The sequence below is a fragment of the Peromyscus maniculatus genome, chromosome 4 (genome assembly GCF_049852395.1).
Source record: "Peromyscus maniculatus bairdii isolate BWxNUB_F1_BW_parent chromosome 4, HU_Pman_BW_mat_3.1, whole genome shotgun sequence".
In the NCBI taxonomy this organism is placed as follows: domain Eukaryota; kingdom Metazoa; phylum Chordata; class Mammalia; order Rodentia; family Cricetidae; genus Peromyscus; species Peromyscus maniculatus.
The window spans coordinates 124,240,685-124,262,196 of NC_134855.1; the positions used below are offsets into that span (position 1 = coordinate 124,240,685).

Here is a 21,512-nt window from a genome sequence, read left to right on the forward strand (position 1 = left end):
CCTGATTTCTCTCAGACTGGATTTCTTCATCTACTCTTTAAATAAAAACAGCAACAACAAAACAAAAACTTACTTTTTTCCCATTTTAAATTGACACATAGTATGTGTACGTTTAGTAGATATGGGTGATATTTCAAAACACTGTATAAAATGTACCTAGCACATCTCCAACTTTTATGTTTGGAACAAAGTCCTTTCTACCAGCTAATTTGAAATATCCAATTAGTTGTTGCAACAGTAGTTATCCAACTGTGCTCTAGAACATTTGAAGCTGTATCTCCTACCAACAGCACCCCTGTGCCTCATTTACTCTTAGAAAGGTATCTTGGGTTTTGTTTGTTTGTTTGTTTGTTTGGTTGGTTGGTTGATTAGGGTTTTTTGTTGTTTTTGTTTTGTTCCATTTTTCTTTCATTGAAAACAGAACTTTTTCATACAATATATTCTGATTACAGTCCCTCCCCCAACTCCTCTGAGATCCTCTCCTTCTTCCCTCCTATCCAAGTCAAACTCTTTTTGTCTCTCATTAGACAACAACCAGGCATCTAAACAATAATAATAAGATAAAACAAAAGCAAAACTTAATAGGACAAAACAAACAAACAAGAAAATGAACCAAATAAAAAGCACAAGAAACAAGTATAGATGTGTGTGCACACATACATTTGTCACAGAGGAATCCCATAATAACACAAAACTGGAAGCCATAATATATGCTCAAAGGACCTGTGCATTAGTTCTGTTGTGACTAGAAGGACCTGCTCCCCACCCCCACCCCCCTGGCTTTTACACTCTTTCCACTTTCTCTTCTGCAGAGTTTCCTGAGCCCTGAGGGGAGGGATTTGATGGCATCATCCCTGATAGGGCTTAGTATGCCAAGCTGTCTCACTCTCTGCATATTGTCTGGCTGTGGGTCACCGTGTTTGTTCCCGTTTTTCTGTGGGAGGAAGCAGCAGTGAACTTGGTAGAGTGAGTGTCTCAGTAGTGGGATGAAGCACCCTTTGGCTATATGCTCAAGCATGGTATAGCTGGATCTTGAGGTAGATTATTTTCCATCTTTCTGAGGAACTGCCACAGGGATTCCATAGTGGCTGCACAAGTTTGCACTCCCACCAGCAATGGCTGAGTGTTCCCCTTACTCTACTTCCTCACTAGCACGGATAGCTCAGTTTTTAACAACTGTTTACCTTTTAAGGTGCTATCTTTATTTTATTTGTTTGTTTGGTTTTAGACAAAGTCTCACTGTGTATTCCTGGCTGGCCTGGAACTCTACTAAGCAAACCAAGCCAGCCTTCTTGCATCTGCCTCCCAAATGCTAGGATTAGCAGTGTGCACCACCATACTCTGCTCTAGCAGATATTTGTAAAGAACCTGTCTTAAGAGGGCACAGAGACCTGAGTAGAAAGCAGAACATTTATTTGGGGTGACAGGGGAAACTCCAGCTATTGTTCAAAGCTGCGGGAGCTCTAAGGCCAGAGGAAGACAGGAAAATCCAGCTCATCATGAATCCTCTTGAAGCCAACAGTTAGCAGCCCCAGAGGATGAATGGAGCTTCGGGGAAGTTAGCTAAGGACACCCCCCACCCCCTGCAACAAGTACTCAAGCCTGACTATCAGGAAGATAAGTGAGTGACTTGCTTATCTGATAACACATTACCTGAAAAAGAAAAAAAGAAAAGAGCTAGTCTGTTGTTTAACTTTCTAGCCAACTTGTTTGAAGTTCCAGAACTTAACCTCAGTTAACCAGAAGGACGGTGTGTGTTGTTGCTGAAGTTCACAACAGAGTTCAAACGCCACAAGCCTCTGGCCGCTTAGCAGTATTTCATGGCAGAAATGAAGTCACAAGGAAAACTGTGAACATTCACTTCCCTGTGGATGCTGCACTGTATGTAACTTTGATTATGTATGTAAGTTTGACTCTCCTGCCGGGTCCCTGCTCCTAAGACTCTGAACAGCAAGCCTTATGCAGTCCAAATTTGAGTTATGAATTAGTGGGGTGGAGTTTTGAAGTTGGGGAAAACAACAAATGATTATCAACAGGTCCTAAATCTTAATTTGGCTGTAATACTTATAATGTTCTGCTTAGAATGATTGCATTAAGATATACACATGTAGTTTTCCTTTTACGGAATTGACTTAGATTCAATAAAAACAAATATAAGTTCTGGTATAAGTACTGGGTTGATTAAATTCCCCAATCAGAGCGACCTTTCTAAAGCACTCACAATTCTCTGTCTTCATTACAGAGATTATGTTCACTGGAAGGAGGCTGGTATCAGCTTACAGATCTCTAATCCTTGAGAGAGGAAATAGTCTTCTCATTATTTTCTCTAATTATTTTAAATTAGCAATCACCATAGTAACTTACTGCATATTTCACTGTACTGGTTTAGTTGCCACTTGAACTAAATTTACACACAATTTGGCCTGCAATGAAATTGAAGGCATTTTACCAAATGCTACCTACCCATGGGGATTAAATCCACATTTTGGAAGCAAGGTTTTTCCTGGGTGGGGGCGCGGTGAACATTGCCTGGGCTCTTGAGCTGCTTTGTTAGATTTAACATGTGGAAAGTCCACATGGAGTGCAGCACAGGCGTCTCTTCTTCCAGACCTGGCGGTCCCGTCCTCTCCTGACATAACGGATACTCTTCGCTTTTACATTCAGCTCTCGGGAGGCAGAGGCAGGCAGGTCTCTGTGAGTTCAAGGCCAGCCTGGTCTACAAATTGAGTTCCAGGACAGTCATGGCTGTTATACAGAGAGACCCTGTTGAGAGAGAGAGAGAGAGAGAGAGAGAGAGAGAGAGAGAGAGAGAGAGAGAGAGAGAGAGAGAGAGGAGAGCAAAGTGCATATCTCTTCATTTCAAAGCAGTCGGTGCGCACTCTCTCTGCCCTTGTTATAGCCATCCTTGCCAGTGCCTGGGGGCTGACATGGGTTGCTCAGAGTCAGCACCCAGCACATTCCAGGCCATGGGAGCATGCAGGAGATTAGGAGGCTAAAGTTTTTAAAATAATTTAATGGGTGTACTTGCACTGTGTTTCCCAGCAGGCCCTCAGACTTGTGATTCTCTTTCATCCATCTTCTGATTTACTGGGATTGGAGGCATATGCCACCACTCTGTTTGGGGTTTCTGTTTTTTATTCTAATGTTCCGTCTTAACCTTAGCTGCAGTCCATCCGTGTATCTGTGGGGACACATCCTCATGTCTTTGGCTGTTTGGCCTCAAATCAGCCCTGCATCTTTCCTATGGCATGGCCTCCAGAGTCGCCAGTACCAGATGACACGTGGCAAGGGCTTCCCTAGAGGCACAGGGCAGCATCCTAGCCCCTGGGCCTCCGCCTCCCTCCTGGGCCTGTGGCCCCTGCTGCACTGGATGTCAGAGCTGGCAGCCCTGTTTGCTCTCGGCTCGGCTCTTTTTGCAGTTGCCAGGAGCCCTGAGAGGGAGGGAGTGCAAGGTCACGCAGGGTAAAGGCAGGTGCAGGTAGGTAATTTGTTTCCTCTCCTGAGTCTGCTGCATCTGAGTCCTAAGGGCACTGAGTCCTAAGGGAAAGAGCTGGGAAGGGAGCCAAGGAAGGGTCAGTGATGGCTCTGTCTGCCCAGGTGTTTTAACCTTTCCTGTCCTCTGCTCTGCCAAGGCACAGGCCTCTGTGAGAGTCAACAGTTGGTCTAGCAAAGGGGAGTGCATTCTACTCAGAGTAGGGGACATAGAGGAATAGATGCTGGCTTTTTGGTATAAAAGATTGGGGGCGGGGGGAAACAGGCCTGGAGACATACTCCTGAGAATTGTGGATTATTTCACGATGCTCAGGACGTCCAGGTAATGGTTTTGTGTCACCCCGAAGCTGCCGTTCTGATGGAACAGCGGATCAGTTGCTGCCTGGCTCTTTAGGATCGAGAGTTCTAGGTTTGGGGCATCTGGTTGTTTTATTTACATGCTCGTCAGCACTGCTCTTAGCAAGACATCTTTAGAGATTCAACCAATGAGAAATGGAGAAAGGACATCATTGGCGGTTAGCCTGCCTGTGCAGTCTGTCAGTTGGTGCTGAAACATGTGGCCCCAAGAGCTGCCCTGTCCCCATCTGTGCTGATGGAGGGTCACAGCAGGGGACCCTCAGGTACTGCCACCCTCGGCAAGGGACCTGACCAACCCTAGGCAAGGCTAGAAGGAACTCCTTGTTCTCACATTAAAAGGCGCATGCCATCGTCAGGATAACACTGGTTCCAGAAAAGGAGCATCACGGTGAAGCCCAGGAGCCTTCCAGGCTAGCAGGAGGTCTTGCCTCACCAAGAAAGGAAGACTGCAAAGGGATAAAAGCTAGTCCATGTGTCTCAGCCTGTAATCACAGTGCTCAGGCTGAGGCAGGAGGATTGTTAGGAGTTGCAGGCCAGCTAGGGCTATACAGTTAGTTCAGGCCTGAAATACACTGTATGAGTCTGTCTCCAGTGGGGACTGGGGGCACCAGATTTTATCTGTTATTTACTTTTGGATATAAAACAATGGCTTCCATTATGGCATTTTCATACACTTGTATCAGTCTACCTTCCTCATATCTGTCCCACACTGCCTTTCTCCATCCTTCCCCCTCTGACTGGTTCCCCTTTCTCGCCAATTAGTCTCTTTTCTGCTTTTATTTCACATGTGTGAACACATATATGTAGCTAAATCTAGATCTCACATGAAGAAAATTGCTATTTTATCTTTCTTCTCTTCCATTACCTCTCTGTTTACCCCCTGAAGTCCCTTCCTCCTATCTCATAGCTCTCCTGCCTTCACTTCATGAATGCGTGCATGTATGTGTTTATAAATTGATGTGTATATATTGTACATATGAGAGAAAACATGGTATTGTCTTTCTGAGTTTGGCTCATATTTTGCTGACCATGAACATCTCAGTTCCATCTTTTTATCCTGTAAATGACACACTTTCACTCCTCTGTAAGACTGAGTACAACTCCATGGCATCTATATACATTTTCTTCATTCATCTATGAATACGCATTGGGGCTGGTTCCATATCTTGGTTGGTGTGAATAAGGCAACAATGAACATGTACAGGTATCTCTGTGGTGTGCTTTTCCTTTGGATATACGTCCCCAGGTGCAGTATACCCGTCTGGTTCTGGTTCCTCCAACCCCCCTCCCCTCCTCCACAGGACTCCCTGAGCTCTGTCTAATGTTTGGCTGTGGGACTCTGCATCTGCTCCCATCAGTTGCTGGGTGAAGTCTCTCTAGTCTCTTTGATGAAGATTCTGCTAGGCTCTGGTCCCAGAATGCTCTGCAGGCAGCACAAACCATAGGTTGAAGGTTTTGTGACTGTCTTTCTAGGAATTTTAGGACTATTTATGTGGTTCCGTGAAGAATGTTGGCATTTTGATGGGGAGTGTGTTGAACATGTAGACCACTTTCAATAATTTCATATATATATATATTCTGCCAATTCATGAACATGGATGGTCTCTCCATCTTCTAGTGTCTTCAGTTCCCTTCTTCTGTGTTTTAAACTTTCTGCTGTGCAGCTGGAGAGATGGCTTAGTGGATCAGAATGCTTGCTACTTGAGCATGAGGACCTCACTGCAAAACCCAGAGTCCATATAAAAAGCCAGTGTAGTCTTATGTGTCTGTATCATCAGCATGGGGAGAGGGGCAAAGACAGGAGGACCCCTGGATTTTGGGTGCCACCAGCCCAGTTCCAGGCTCAGTAGGAGACTGTCTCAAGGGAACACTGTGGAGAATGATAGAACGTGACACTGAACATCTCTTCTGGCCTCTGAGTACACACGTGTCTGTGCATTCGAGACACACACACACACACACACACACACACACACACACACTAAATAAAAATATTTTATTGCAGAGGTCTTTAACTTCCTGAGGTTTTTTTTTTTTTTTTAAGATATTGTGAATGGCTATTTTCCTCCCTCATTTCTTTCTTGGCAGGTTCATCACTGGTCTATAGGAAAATTACTGGTTTTTGTATGTTGATTTTGTGTTCTGTTAATTTGCTAAAAGTGTTCCTTACATCTTAGAGTTTCCCAGTGGAGTCTTTAGGGTCTTTTAAGTATAGAATTATATTGTCTTCAAATTGAGATAATTTGGCTTCTTTGTTATTTCTATTGCTTTTATTTTTATTTCTCATCTTGCTCTAATTAAGACTTCAAGCACTATATTGGATAAGGATAGAAAAGTGTGTTATGTTTCTGATTTTAGATTAAAGGCTTTCATTTTTTTTATTGAGACCAGTGTTGGCTATAGGTTTATTATATACAGCCTTCATTATGCTGAGGTATATTCCTTCTGTTCCTAGTTTCTCTAGGGCTTTTCTCAAGGACGAATTTGAACTTGGTCAAAGGTCCTTTATGTGTCTATTGATGATGGTCATGTGATTTATGCTTTTAAGTGTATTTATGTGCTGTCATATATTTATTGATTTGTGTGTGCTGAATGTTATTTGTATCTCTGGATTGAAACAAACTTGGTCATGGTACATATCTTCTTAATATGTTCTTGAATTTGGCTGGCAAATATTGAGGATTTTTTGAATCTGTGTCTTCTTGGATATTCCCCTTTGTTAATATTAGGCTGACAATATTATAGTTTTTGCATTATTGAAATTTGTCATTTGATATTGGAATGCATTCTTAAGTAATTGTGGTTATGTGATACCTTACTCTCAATAGCTTTTCTCACTTTATTTTTTTTGCTAATAATGTATTGCTTTTTGTTCATTTCATAGTTATTTTATACTATGAAAATTATATTAAACCAAAAGCAAATTTGAACCGTTTTCTTACTTGAGTTCAAAATGAGTCTTAAAGCAACAGAGAAAACTCACGTCTACAATGCATTTGTCCGGGAACTGTGGTACAGTGGTTCCAGAAGTGCTGCAAAGGAAGATGAGGAGCAGAGTGGCCGCCATCGGAAGTTGACTGCAGCCAATTGAGTGCAGTTATTGAAGCTGATTCTTTAATCACTACCTGAGAAGTTGCCAAAGAACTCAGAATAGGTCTTGCAATGTCTGTCTGGCATTTGAAGCAAATTGGAAGAGTGGTAAAATTCGTAAGTGCGTGCCTCGTGAGCTGACTGCAATTTTTTTCACACTGTCATTTTGAACTGTCATCTTGTCTTATTCTATAGAACAAAAAATGAATTGTTTTTCAGTTGGATTGTGACTTGTGACAGAAACTGGATCATATATGACAACCGGCTCAGTTCAGTGCTTGAACTAAGAGGAAGCTCCAAAATTCTTCTCAAAGCCAAATGTGAAGCAAATGATGATGCTGGGCGCTATTTGGTGTCTACTGCCCTTCTGATCCTCTGCAGCCTTCCAACACCATTGAAACCATTGCATCTGAGAAGTGTGCTCAGAAAATCAATGAGATGCATTGAAAACTGCATCTCCTCCAGCCAGCATTGGTCAACAGACTGGGCCCAGTTTGTCTCCACAATTCCCAGTCACATGTGGCCTGTCAAACACTTCAAAAGGTGAATGAGTTGGACTACCAAAAAGTCTTGCCTCATCCATCATATTCACCTGACCTTCTACAAACCACCACTTCTTCAAGATTTCTGCATGTGAAGAAAATGTTTTCACAGCCAATGGGATGCAGAAAATGCTTGAGGATTTCTCAAATCCTGATTCATGGGTTTTTACACTATAAGACTAAAAACAGCAACAAAAAAAACCCATCTTATTTCTCGTTGGCAAAAATGTATTGATTACAATGGTTCCTATTTCAGTTAATGAAGACATGTGAGCCCAGTTATAATGATTTAACATTCAGGTCTGAAAACACAGTTTCTTTTTCACAAGCCTATTATTTAGTGACCCTCATTGTGTCTTCTGAATAACTGTGATTGGAAGTCTACTTTATGAATCATCCAAATAGTCGCATTATGCTGGCTTATTTGCATTTTCTATTTGCTTGGTAAATAGACTTTATTGCTCATCCTGTGCACCTACTATAGTCCGGCTGAACTTCTTATATGCAATACTTTGAATATGTTGGGTTTTCTAAAATCATTTTTACAAGGGACTATGGAAATGTTCTACCAATGGAGGGCGTAGAGACTGGAACTAGGTTTTTACACTTGCTTTGTTTTCCTAATCCTCTTGTCCACAGCCTGGTCTGTGGACCGGTGGCATGACTGTCACCTATAAGCTCATTAGATGTGGCAGCCTCAGACTCTGCCCCACAGAATCCCCATTCAATGTATTTTCTCCCACTATTATTCAGAAGAATGCCCTTTTCACTATCTTCTAGTCATAAACTCACTGAGTAGTTACTATTTTATTCTATTCCATTATGGCTATCCCTGTGCTTCTGTGTCTTATGATATGTTCTTGTATTGCACAATTCCTGTTTCTCTATTAATTCCAAAGCCTTCCTAAGTCAATTCCAAGGCAAAATAAATCTTTTGAAGAGCCTACGATGGGACTAGAAAAATGTAGAAATGATCCATGGGATAATATTGACCGGGAACAGCCCCGAGGGGTGTCCCCAGGTACCTTCCTATACTGTGATTTACCAGAGGCTCTGGTAGGCACCTTAAAGCCCATACTGTCCCCTTCTGGTAAGAATACCAAGACAAATTTGCTCAAAGATGACCAGGCCGATCACGATGATGCACACCTTTAATCCCAACACTCAGGAGGCAGAAGTAGGTAGATCTCTGAGTTCCAGGCCAGTCAAAGTGACAGAGTGAGATTTTCCCAAAACAAACAAGCAACAACAACAAAACAGAAACAAAAACAAAACAAAACAGAACAAAACAAACAAACAAACAAAAAAACAAAACCCATCCATGGACAGAGCTTCAGACTCCCTACCCTAGACAGGGATCCCTCATCTGGTTGAGCAAACTGAGGTGAAGGATAGAATAGAACCAGGAGGTTTTATAGCTCTGACTCCAAGTGACCATAACCCTGTTATCAGGTCGCACAGTTCCACTCAGTATCCGGCCCAGCTGTGGGCACTGGCAGCAGCCAGCCTAGGGCCAGCGGCTTAATTACACTCTTTATCTTTACGTTTGTCTGAGGACATCTGAAACCTTCAGTGTGGCCTGTCCCTAATTAGGTGACTAATAATAGTCAGCGCTTGCTTGCTGATCTCAGAGCCAACACCCCCCCTCCCCCATGAGCAAGCTGATTGTAACTGGGTCTCTGTCACAGGAGCTGAAGGGTGTGTGCTCGCTGGTTGCTTTGTTCACACCAGGGCCCAAGCAGCATGAAGACAAGGATGGTGGCATGCTCGTCACCTTCCCTGGAGCCTGGGGAGCAAGCAGCCACCTGAGATGGATGGTGGGGCAGGCCACATCTTGCCCTGTCGTAGTGTTGGAACCACAGAGGGATCTCCAGGGACCCATACCAAGGCCAGTTTGTTGGCTAGGCATGGGAGGAGCTACAGGGGGACGTCATGCTAAGCACAGGGGTTCTGTCTCCCATGCTCCCCTACCACCCTCTAGGAGAATGGCTAGACAGTGAGCCATCAGAAAAGAATGATCTGGGACACCTGGTCCACAGATCATGACCAGGCTTCCTCATCGAATTCCAATATTTAAATGTAATTACTATTAAATAAAAGTATCTTCATTTGTAAAGTTATTATTCCTCCTCTTTTCAGATGCATTTCTTGTCTCTTAATACCAAGTGTACACACTCTTGGAACTCTCCTACCCCCAAATGAAATCCTTTTTTTTCAATATTATTCCTTTTTTGTCAACAGGGTTTAGCTTATCATCATTTTCACAGGTACTTGATGTTTCTTTGGAGTTAAGGGTGCTAGGTCCACGATCTATTCTTCATGACCTCATCAAAGTGCAGAGCAGATACCCAGGGACTGAGTCCTGTGCTTAGCCTGCTTCATCCTCATCTTCTGCTATTAGATAATTTTAAAATAATAACATCACCCCCTGTCTTGGTTTATGTTCCTTCAAAATGAGCTGAAAACCAAGAACTGGGGTGTGGTGTGGGAATAGTCCCAGGAACAGTCTGACCACGTGGTACTTGGACAAGGGAGGGAAGAGAGCGTCCCTTGCCGAGCATAGTTGTCGGTCAGCTCCTGACTCCTGACGAGCTGGGTGGCTGAGGCCCCCATCCTGTTAGGGCTCTTGGAGAGAGACAGTTGACAATGGCCCCTCTGTGGGGTAAGGATGCCCTAGTATTATCCACCCACCCTAGTCCCAGTTGATGATTGGTACCCTGTTCTTCCGGCATCTTTCTTCAGCTCCCGTGTTTAGAGGATGCTCTTTGGCAGACAGAGCCGGGAGAATGCTGGTAGCTGGTGAACCATTTGCCGGTGACCAGGTGGGCCAAGATGATGTGGACAGACCCAAAGCATGAACTCGAGTTCCCCTTGTGTTCCTTATTTTCCTTAGCTCATTGTTTATGTCTCATCAACATTCTTACAGTTGCCCTTTTCAAAGCATATGAGCTCAGACAAAGGCAGCTGAAAAGCAAGGGTTCAGCAAAGAGGATTTTGTGCCACCCTTGTGGTCTAAAGAGATTCCCACCCATCCCCCTTTACAAGGTCACAAATTTTCTCTAGGATTAAAAGAGATTTTTTTTAAGTTAAATTTATTTATTTATTTATTTATTTATTATTTAGATTAAGAGATTTTCTATATATTTTACATATCAACCACAGATTCCCCTGTCCTCCCTCTTCCCACTCCCCTTCTCTCCGCAACCCACCCACCTCCATTCCCACCTCCTCCAAGGCAAGGTCTCCCCGTGGGGAGTCAGCAGAGCCTGGTACATTCAGTTCTTCTTTATGTCAGAAGTCAAAGCTGTGATCTCCTGCCCAGCATCTTCAATATTTCCTGGAGTCTGTGTGAGGTGTAGATCCTCAAGTCTGTCAGGACTGAGTCATAAACCTGCAGATCAATCTGAAGGTCACTCCGGTTTGAAAACAGCTCAGTTGGGGTGTCTGTGACAGAGCCAGCAGTCTCCGTGGCTGATGCAGCCTGGGAGGACTGGCCAGTGCCTGTTGAGTTTCCCTTATCCTGATACAAGCAGAACTACATGCAAATGCGCTGGAGGAAATAAGGAGCTATCAGACTGGGCCCTGTTAACACTTGACATTGGATAAACTTTGAAGGAGAGGCCCGGAAAGATCCAGGCCTACAAACACAGGTGTGGCAGCCCCTCAGTAGAAGTGACAGGTGAAATGCTCCTCATAGTCCCATCACTGTGACAAAATGCATGAGAAAAATCCCCTGAAAAAGGGGACAGGTTTATTTTTGCTTACAGTTTCAGAGGTTTGAGTCCATGGTCTCTTGGCTTTATCACTTTGAGCTTTGGTGAAGGACAGTGTCATGGCAGGAAGCACAGGTGGCCAGGGAGCAAAGAAAAGGAGTCAAGGGCTGTGATCTAACGCCCAAAAGCTCATTCCTTAGGATCTAGCCAGTCTTCCTTCCTTCTACTTCCTTCATCCCTCCTCCCTCCCCCTTCCTGCCTTCCCCCCCTCCCACCTTCCTCTGCCACCTCCTTAAGGTTTCACCCCCTCCTCTTAGTACCTCAGGTTGGAGAGCAAGCTTCAGCATGTGGCCCCGGGAGACAGTTGAGATCAAAACTGTGGCAGATGGCTGTCCTCTCTGGATGGTGGCACTTCTGTGAGCCACTGTGGGAAACCCCGACCAGACTAGACCATCTAGTGAGAAAATGGCTCTGAGACCATATTTATCTCTAACTATAGTACTTAGAAGATAATTCCTTTCAAAGAAATAATCCAAAAGTAACAATATAGCGAGGCATTTGGGCTTTAAACACACACACACACACACACACACACACACACACACACAAAAAAAAAAAAAAAAAAAAAAAAAAAAAAAAAAAAAAAAACCTTTGAATTTCCCTATTTTGTTTTCACAATATGTGATGGAGAAAATGCTGTGAATCACTTCCTAGACCTAGGGTTTATGTTGAGTGATCTTTCTATAAACACTAGACTGTAGAAGCTCCAGACTATACTTCTGCATACGTGAGCCATTTGGGTGGGGGTGAGGAGGGCTGCAGAAATATAGTTTCTGGACCCCCAATTCCTGGTGTTATAATTCAATGGGGCTGGAATTCCAGGAATACATGTGTTTGACAGACTGCAGATAATTCTGCAATGCAGCTGGGTTAAGGAACCATTTATGTAGACATTTCCTCAAAGTTGACAGATGTATCTAGAAGGAAACAATTTCCCCCCTATAATTGTTTATTGTAGGTAAACTAGTTTATGGGTTTGTTTTCTAAACCGCATGTTCTAATTCTCAGGAATTAATATAACTTCTAACTTACATCATAACTTTAGTGCCTACCAAGTCTAATTATCATGCCATCATTGACATTATGTAGCTGAAGTCATTATCCAGGTCTCGGTATTTACATATAAATTGGACCTAGTAGAAAGCATTTTGCAAAGCCACATGCTGAACCGATCACCAGTTAAGAATGGAGCCCAAGAAGTAACTGCCAAGCATGAGGAAGCCAGCCCATATGGTGTTAATAAAACCTTGCTAATGGCTACTACTGCCCCAAATATGAACCGTTCTTTATCATCAGAAATGATGTCACTGGTTCTTCTAGTCCCATCATGCTTTGCTTTTGGTCATGTGACTGATTGATTTGTGTCTTAATGTTTTGCATTTCTTGTGGACAGAGCTTTTCCCATTTGTCTTATATTTATCTTCTTGGTATTCATAGCTGGTATTTATTTAATGTATATAAATGTGTGTTTAAAGCATGCATGTATGAAACCATTACTAAGCATTTCTTACAAAATATAAAGAAAAACTCATTTTCAATCCATTTTAATCTGTTTTGCTGGAACCCCCAATTTTATTCTCATCATTTTCTAAACATGAATTTTTTTTTCAGTTAGGATTCATGAGTTACCTTTGAGCACAGGTACATGAGCATTTCATCTAACATCCTGAATCTCCAGATATTCCCCATGGTCCATGACTTTGGCCATCATGTCCCTTCCCTGACAGATCCATGAGGACTCCAGAGAGCACCTGGGTCACTCCTGGAAGATGGCTAGGTTCAGAGGAGGCTTGTGAGAATAGCCTGCTGTCTCTTCTCTCCAGGTTCCATCACAGTTACTTCAGGGACTAGTGAGAACAGGAAGTTCTGGGTCACCATGCAAGGTAGACTGAGGGAGGGTTGTCCCCAAAACTAGAGAGTAGGGTCAGCGGAAAGTTTTAACCTCTGTGTCACCTCCACAAACCCTCAGCCTCTTCTACATGTGTTCAAAGTCCTCCCCTCAGTCCTATTTGGCTTTCTTTGCTCTCCCCTGACAGTCAGAATTTGCCATTAGTGACAGCTCTGTGGCTATGGATGCAGCCTTTGGTATTTTTATTAGCTGAACAAAAGTGAAACAAGTACCTTGAGATGTATCAAAAAGTCTCTCATGGTCTAAACATACAAATAACACACACACACACACACACACACACACACACACACACGAACCACTGAAAAGAGTTAATTTTTTTTTTCAGGGAAAAACTGGTAGATTTTCTTAATCTGCCCTTTGCTTATAATCAATCTTTGCTTGACTTGTTTTCAATGCATTTGTCTTCTAATTGTGGACATTCACAATTATCCCCAACCTTTACCTCCATCTGTAGCATTGAACCATTAATTGCTTGCTATTATCTTACATCTTTAAGACTGAGTTACATCTGAGTTGTTCTTTGACTGGTAAAATAAATCAGTCCGGTCTCATATCTATGTTGAGCTAGGATTTATTGTCATCTGGAAAATATTTTTGTCACTGTCTTGGACAATTCTGAAAGCAGAGGTTTTAGTAAATTAAATTGAAACATTTAGATGGATGTGAGGTAATTATTTTTTCCTCTACATTATCTATTTGTTCGAATAGAAGCATTAATAAAGCCAGTTAATTAAATCACTCAGTTTGGCTGGCTGCCTATGTCATGCCACACACACAAAATCAGCAAAAAATATAAAAATTAATGAGTGAATTACTAGCAGATTTACAAGCAATTCGAAAAGTTTTATGTGTCCTTTTCCTGCTCACAGTAAATTGGTGGTGTGTTCCTCTTTATTTGCGGGATAAGGATGTTTAGACCTAATTTTGTAGCTGTCCTTCTGAAACTCGGAATGAAACACAATACCTTTTACTTATTTCCCTGGATACTCTAATCCCTCCCTGCTTTACAAGTATCTTTGAGCTGTTTCCTCCCTTTGTATCCACAGCAACGTGAAATCCCCACTGGAATTATTTGCTGCGAAAATGCAGGTGCACTTGTTTAATGTTTCGGTGGCCTGAGCACTTAACTTGAACTTTTTCCCCCTCACAATATGGTGACCTTTGATTTGGGAGCAGAGGGCTCACAGTGCTGTTAGATATTGTTGATATACATTAAGCCAACACCATTAAATCTGAGACCAAGGTTTTATCTGGGACTCGGCTGTTTGTGCCATTTCCTGCGGGGCTTGCTCAAAGCCAAGCTGTACCCAGTGACCTGCTGTTCTGTCTGCAGGAACTTTCTGAATATTCATACGTAAGCAAATGTGAATGCTGAAACGTTTCATCTCAATATTTCATCCCCAGAACTATAAACTTTACAATCGAGCTAAATCAAATCAAGTATTCAGATGTTGCTGTATCCAGTTGCAAACTACCACAGCAAAATACAAAGTTGGAGAGCAAAAAAATGAGAATGCTGGTGTTTTCATATGCCGGCATGAAAGGGTGGGGAACTGTCAGCGAGCAGTGAGGAAGCTGATAGTACAAAGAGCAATGGAGAGTTAGATGAACCTTTGACCATAAAGACTCACCTATCATGCTAGTGAATCCTGGCGATGAGATGGTTAATATCCATTGAAAATGTTCTGTCTGAAAATTCCTGGGTACCATCTCCTTTCATCTGCACAGCTCCCCTAAGATCCACTAGGTTCTGTCACTCCCATTTACAGGTAAAAAGGTTAAATAGCTTGCCTGAGGTCAAGAAGTCAGCACTAAGGGTCCAGCTAAGACAGCATGAATCTCAAGCCCATGCATGCTCTCTACTTCTCAGCTCTGTTGCTACCAAGGCAGTGTTCAAAGTCTGGACTCTCAAAACCAGAAACCACTGAAATATGATTTAATGTAAAAAGATGTTTCCAGTAGCTATGAGGAAGAGGGGCAGAAGCGAGATGTGTACTGGCACACAACGTTAAGCCCATTTCTTCAGGTGGATGGTCAGTTGTCACAGTGTGTTGTGGGACTGGCAGATGGGGCATTCAAGAATACGGATCAGGTGAAAATGACCAGACACAGTAACTGGCATGGGAAGCAGAAATGAGGACAGGAATTTAAGATGAACTTCCAGATTCCTAGCACGATTGATGGTGAGTTGGCCATGACTTTGACAGAGAAAGGAAGGGCGTGGAAACTGCCAAGAGCTCTGTTTGGCTGCATATTTGATCTGGAATGCCCTGGAGCATCCTAATTTGGACATGCTGAATTTGGGATGACCCTGGAGCATTTAGAAATTAGATCTATAGCTCAGAAGAAACATTAAAGCGTAGTCAAGTGCATTGTGGGAAATAGGTAAGATGGTGATGGATGAAATTACCTGGGGAAGTGGGCATGAAGCCTGAGAAGCTTGGTGAGAATAAGTGTACAAATGGGGGAGAGCTGGCTAATAAAACAGTCATGAGACAACTTTCAGGCAGGTGGGGGTGTGGCCGTAGCTCCTACATGTCACCTGCCCAGCTCCCTCTTCTTGTCCCGCCGCTCCCTATGTCCCCTCTGCCTCGATCCCCTGGGCTTAAGATTGAGATGGCACACCCTGACTTGCTAGTCTTGGCCCGACTCTCTATCCCTTTCAGCTCCCACAATCCTGTGCAAGCCTCCCTTTTGTTTCCTGAGACTCTGTGGAGTATGTCATGTATTTTTGGCCCGAATTCCTGGTTCATAAGGTTCTTCTTTTGTCCTCTCCCCATGCTTCCTTCATGAGCTGATGTGAGGCCAAGTCAAGACTGCTATTTGCCCCCCAAGGATTCATTCTGTCCTCCACGCTTAGTGATAGAACTCAGGGCAATGTGGTTCCGAGGGGGGAGAAATAATCACTATATTTCATGAAAACCCATGGTTTCCAACTTCCTTTGCTGAGACATGTGGCGGTGGCAGTGAGTTCTGCTAATGTAAGCAGAAATGTCACGCGGGACTGCCTGAGAGGCTCCTTAACACAGCGTCCTCCCTGCTGTTCAATGACTTTGGTAGGGAGCCATTGCTTCGGGACAGGCTCCTGCACTGGGCCAACCTAACCCAGTGTGCGTTTAGTCATAGTAAAGGTGGGGTTCCGGAGGCTCTCCAGCCAGCTGACTGGTGCTTGTCTAACCTGCAGTCGTCTAAGTTGTTTTCTATATGTCTCTTCTGGTTTTTCTTCAAATTCTGTCTGCTACCATTGTTCTCAGGAACTGCTCTAATTTCTGGGTGCTGCCCAGTTGGCACATCATTTTTTTTTCTTGGCATACATGAACTGTACTTGATATAATTGGCTTGAGGAATTCTGCCTTTTAACACCACATTTCCCTCCTTCTGCCCATAATATTAATGTGGTGGGTGGAGGGAGCCCCAGAACTACTATGGATCTACGCTGACTTTGAGACTAGATCCACTCATGAAGAAGCAGAGAAATGGAGCCGTATTCCCATCGACTCCCAGGAGCTATATTCATCAGCACTGGATTGACAGACTGGGTCATCATAAGAGATCAGCTGGCGTGGGCATTTGACGAGGAGACAGGGCTCATTGGCAGACAGACCCCTGCCTTTGGAGTGGAAGATGTTCTTGCAGATGCAAGAAGGAAAGGTTGGAAGCCGATGTCATCTGTGTGCTTTCATATGATGCAGGAGACATGCTAAGTGGAGAATGAGGACCAGAGAATGGGCAAGGGCAGGGCAGGACTTGAAGACCAGCCAAAAGGCCAGGACAACCACAGGGAAGAATGGGAGAGGAATTTCACTGTGACAGAAGAAAAGAAAGAAACACTGTTTCTTCTAAAAAAACACAGAAGAAAAGAAAGAAACACTGTTTCTTCTAAAGAAACACAATTCGAGAAATCCCATCCACTACTAGGTCATTGTAGGTGATGTTGGAGAAGAGGAAGAAGGAGGAACAAATGAAGAAGAGGAGAAAACAACGAAATCTGCCTTTTGGGAATATTCTTTTATCTTTTGAGAAAAATTTTAATTGTAGGATAATTCAGGATAACATAATGTGGTGATTTGGCAATGTAAAAGTCATTTCATCCATATAGTTAGATATTTCAAATTACTCATACCAAAGGGATGGGTTTTGTAGTAAAAGATAAAGCTGCATAATTATTAAGCCTTCTATCTGCATGGAGATGTAAAAAGGACCTGTATGTAGCTCTTACTAGTACAATATAAAGTACATTTTGATCACAGAGGATTCAGAACCGGAGTTGTGGGTATAAACACGTGAATATCATTTGTGCTTTCCATGGGACATTTATGAACCCAGGGCTTGTCCTGGGTGTGTTCTTGCAGACTGACATCCTAAGTAGGCGGGGTTAAGCGTGGCCTTTATGCTATTTGAAGATAGTCAGATTTTTTTTTTTATTCCTATTGTTACAGGATAAGACATGCTTGGTTTTCTCCATATTAAATAGGAATGTTCATTCTTAAACGATAGCTATCCTTAGAGACTTCAGAGCAAAACCTTTCATTGCATTTAGCTGCTTCCAAATGTCAGCTGAACCCTACTGCACAGCACCCACGATCGCTCCCCCCACCCCACCCCCAACCCCATGCCATCACCCAAAGTCCTGTCTTTAGAGCTACTTAACAGACTGCCAGGAAACTGGTAGCATTTCCAGTTGGAAAATCTCCAACCTCCTTTTGAGAAAGGAAGGCAGGTGTTTCCCTCTGGCCCAGGGAAGGCCTTCTTTTTGGCATTTGATTGCTGGAAAGGGGCTGTGTAAACCAAGAAGAGATTTTTAGGGGACAAACGTCTTTCTCATTAGTAAGGCTCCTGTGATAAGATCTCACCCATAATATTTTGCTGACTATACAGAGGGCACATTGCAACAGGAGTATCTGAAATACTGAAAGGCGTCTAGAGAGTGAGCCCTAAGCATGTGAGTTCATGGAACCTTCTATGGGTGCCGGGCAGTCTCCTGTAGCCTGCCTGCAGAGAGGGTACAGCCCGGCAAAGGGAATGCTGCCCGGAGCTGGAAAGCAGAAATTGCTTCGCTGACCCCTGCTGCTTTGGAACACCATGACCTGAACCAAAGTACTTACCTTTGCCACCATTTAGTTTCCTTCACATGAAATACACATAGCCCACGATTATCTCCAAAGCCCCGGTGGAGATTGTTTTGAAGATTAATCCCTGCGATAATGCCTGTGAGTGCTTCAGGCTTGAAAAGCGTGATGCAAATATAGAGCAGTTTGGCTCTTAGGTTTAGTTCAGTTTATTGAGAAAGACTATAACTAGTAGCCCAGACTGGCCTGGAATTTATGGTTCTTCTTGTCTCTGCCTCCCAAGCTCTGGAATTATACTTGTATGCCGCCCTGTCAAGTGACAACCCTCTAGAATATTCTGTGAGGTGACACTCTGGTACCCTGACATGGGTAACTATATATGTCTGAAAGTGAGAAGGCTGGTGTTGAACTGTGGGAATTAGATGATCCCAGAAAGCCCTTGAGCAATTTTTATCTCCAGGACAACACGGCCCACATAGAGATGGGATTTTCCTTGGGCTTTATATCCATATATTCAGGCAGTGTCAGCAGAAAACCCTTGGGAGAAAAATTTCACTGCACTGAGCACACACAGGCTTCATTTCCTAAACAACAGAGTGTACCAGCTACTATTCATTTTTTGTAGGTTGTAAGTAATTCTGAGATGATATAAAGTATTTAGGTGGTAGTGTATACCTTATGTGTAGATGTCACAGCATTGTGAATCAGGGACATAAGCCACTCTATAGGCTAGGTGAGACAACATTAGACAGTGTAAGACAGTGGTCTTACATGGCCTTAGAAAAACCATTGTGCCTCAGTTCCACTTGAGGAAAATAAAGCACAGGATAATATTCCTGACACCATCACATTGCCCCAGGACTCCAGGGGAAAATACATTCAAAGTGTGTATGGGGTGGGAGGTGTTAGGAGTCCAGTTTCTTGTAAGCAGGATGACCCTCAAACTTGCTATTAGTTTATCCATAATTATCTCCCACCTCCCAATTTGGGGGGGTTATTTTACTTTGGGAGAAGCAATTTTTAAAAAGTCAAAGTATCTGCCATACACTTGCATAGCCTCTAAAATTTTCTGTAATTAGCCATTTCAACTCCACCTTCCTGTTTTGTTGTGAAGGTTCTCTTTGAAGAGGTGTGTCAAAAGAGCTTCTACCTCCAAAGAAAAAGCCAAGAGTTGAATGATACATGAAGTAAAGTTCAACTGAATCACAGTAAATTTTTGTTTAATCTATTTAACTTTTTATTTCTTTTCAGCTCTCACCTGAAGTTTAATAATCTCACCCTGATTTCAACTCATGGACTTCCAGGAAAAAAACTTTTGGGCAGCGAACAAAGGAAGTTTCTAGCAAGCGAGTATGATTCATTTTCTTTCCTAATTTCCTTCCTAATTCAATGTGCAGTCTTTTATATTAAATAATAGATTTCAAAGGGGAAAGTGGAGGGCCTTTCTCCTAGAGTAGGCTTTAATTGGGAAACACAAGTTCAAACCTGTCAGAGAGTGTCTTAGTTAGGGTTTCTGTTGCTGGGATAAAAAACCATGATCAAAGCAATTTGGGGAGAAAAGGGACTATTTGGCTTACACTTCCATATCACGTTCACTGTTGAAAGGAGTCAAGACAGGAACTCAAACAGGTTAGGAACCTGGAGGCAAGAGCTGATGCAGAGGCCATGGAGGGGTGCTGCCTACTGCCTTGCTCCTCATGGCTTGCTCAGCCTGCTTTCTTCTAACCCAGGACAACCATCCCAGGAATGGCACCACCCATTATGGGCTGGGCCCTCCGTCGATCACTAATTGAGAAAATACTCTACGAGCTGGATCTTGTGGAGGCATCTTTTCAACTGAGGTCCCCGCCTTTCAGCTGACTCTAGCTTGGGTCAAGTTAACAGAAGACTGACGGGACAGTGAGTGAGTGGTCCAGCACGGCAGGACAGGGCTAGCATGTTATCCTCAAGCTTCCCTGTCCCTGGAGCCCAGCTGCCTCTACACTGGAGTCTGAGAAACAGGACAGAGAAACTGTGGCCATCAGTCTACCCCACAGGCATCAACTTAGAGTGTGAGCCTCTCTCCCACCCACCCTCCCAAACCATAGGTACCCGGAGCTGGCTTAGAACTGTCCTCGCCAGGCCAGGAAGGCTTTGCTCCTCTTGTCCCAGCAGAATCACTGTCCGACACCTGTTCTTAGAAACAGCATTTCCTCATCACACAGCTTCCTCTAACTTCAGTTTCGGGTAGCCAAGCACAGGCTCTCTGCTGGAGAACTAGTCTCCCAATGTTCAAAGCGAAGAGAAAGGGAAATCATCCCCTTTTCAGAGCGGCGGAGGCACTGCAGGATCTTTGATGAAGGGACTCACTTTCCTTTTGAAGGAACACTTGTTTGACCTTCACTGGGGGACCCTCCCTTCCTCACCAGCAGAACCAGGCCCATTGTCAGGGAACACCCTTCTTACTCTGTAGAGCTCTGTTGCTGTTGTTTGCAGTGGTCTTCAGCCCGGAGACTTGAGTCTACTGGGCAGTGCTTCACTGTACGCTGTCCTACCCACCTTTATTAGATCATGCACTTTGATACACACACACACACACACACACACACACACACACACACACACACACAAAGAATGTCACTCAGCACAATAAAGAGTATGTGGGTTTTGAGCTGGTGTGTGTGCTGGTCAGGAACCACTCCTACCAATATAGTCTAGATAAGGACTTAGGTTTTCTTGATTGTGAAAAGTTTATGCTTGGTAAAGTATGCTGAATTTGTAACTAAACTAGGCATAACATCAAGTCCTGGCCAGTAAGGGAGGATAGACCCTTGGACATCTCTTTCCCTTTCTCATTTTCTTTTATAAGTTTTTAAAGATTTATTTTATTTTATGTGTAGGATGTTTTACCTATATGTGTGTCTGTGCACCATGTGTGTCCCTGTTGAGATTGAAAGAGGGCCCTGGATCCCCTGGAAGTGGAGTTACCACAGGTTGTGAGCCACCATATGGGTGCCAGGAACTGAACCTGGGTCCTGTGCCAGGGCACCAGCACCCTCACCTGCTGAGACAATCCTCGGGTCTTGCTCTCCCCTTTTGTAAATGACATGATTCCCAAGAAATGTGGATGTCAGTCAGTCAGCTTGGTGGGAAGTTCTGAAGGTTGAGTGTGACATGGTGAGAACTATGTATCTGATTTTCTTCAGGTGTGACACACATGGGCAGCAGGAGAGGCTACACGGAGTAATCGGGTATCCTTACCTCTACCCTTGTCTCTCTGCCTCCTAACACAGTCCCC

At 43.5% G+C, this 21,512-nt stretch overlaps 1 protein-coding gene across 5 annotated transcripts in view; it reads left to right on the forward strand.

Annotated features, from left to right (window-relative positions):
- Cfap61 (cilia and flagella associated protein 61) overlaps positions 1 to 21,512 on the forward strand; it is a 302,729-nt gene that overhangs the window by 165,362 nt on the left and 115,855 nt on the right. For all 5 annotated transcript variants that reach the window (XM_076570780.1, XM_076570781.1, XM_076570783.1 and 2 more), the window contains one exon: positions 19,487 to 19,585. In XM_076570780.1, coding sequence (XP_076426895.1) covers positions 19,487 to 19,585 — 99 coding nt within the window. The remainder of the gene's footprint in view (positions 1 to 19,486; positions 19,586 to 21,512) is intronic.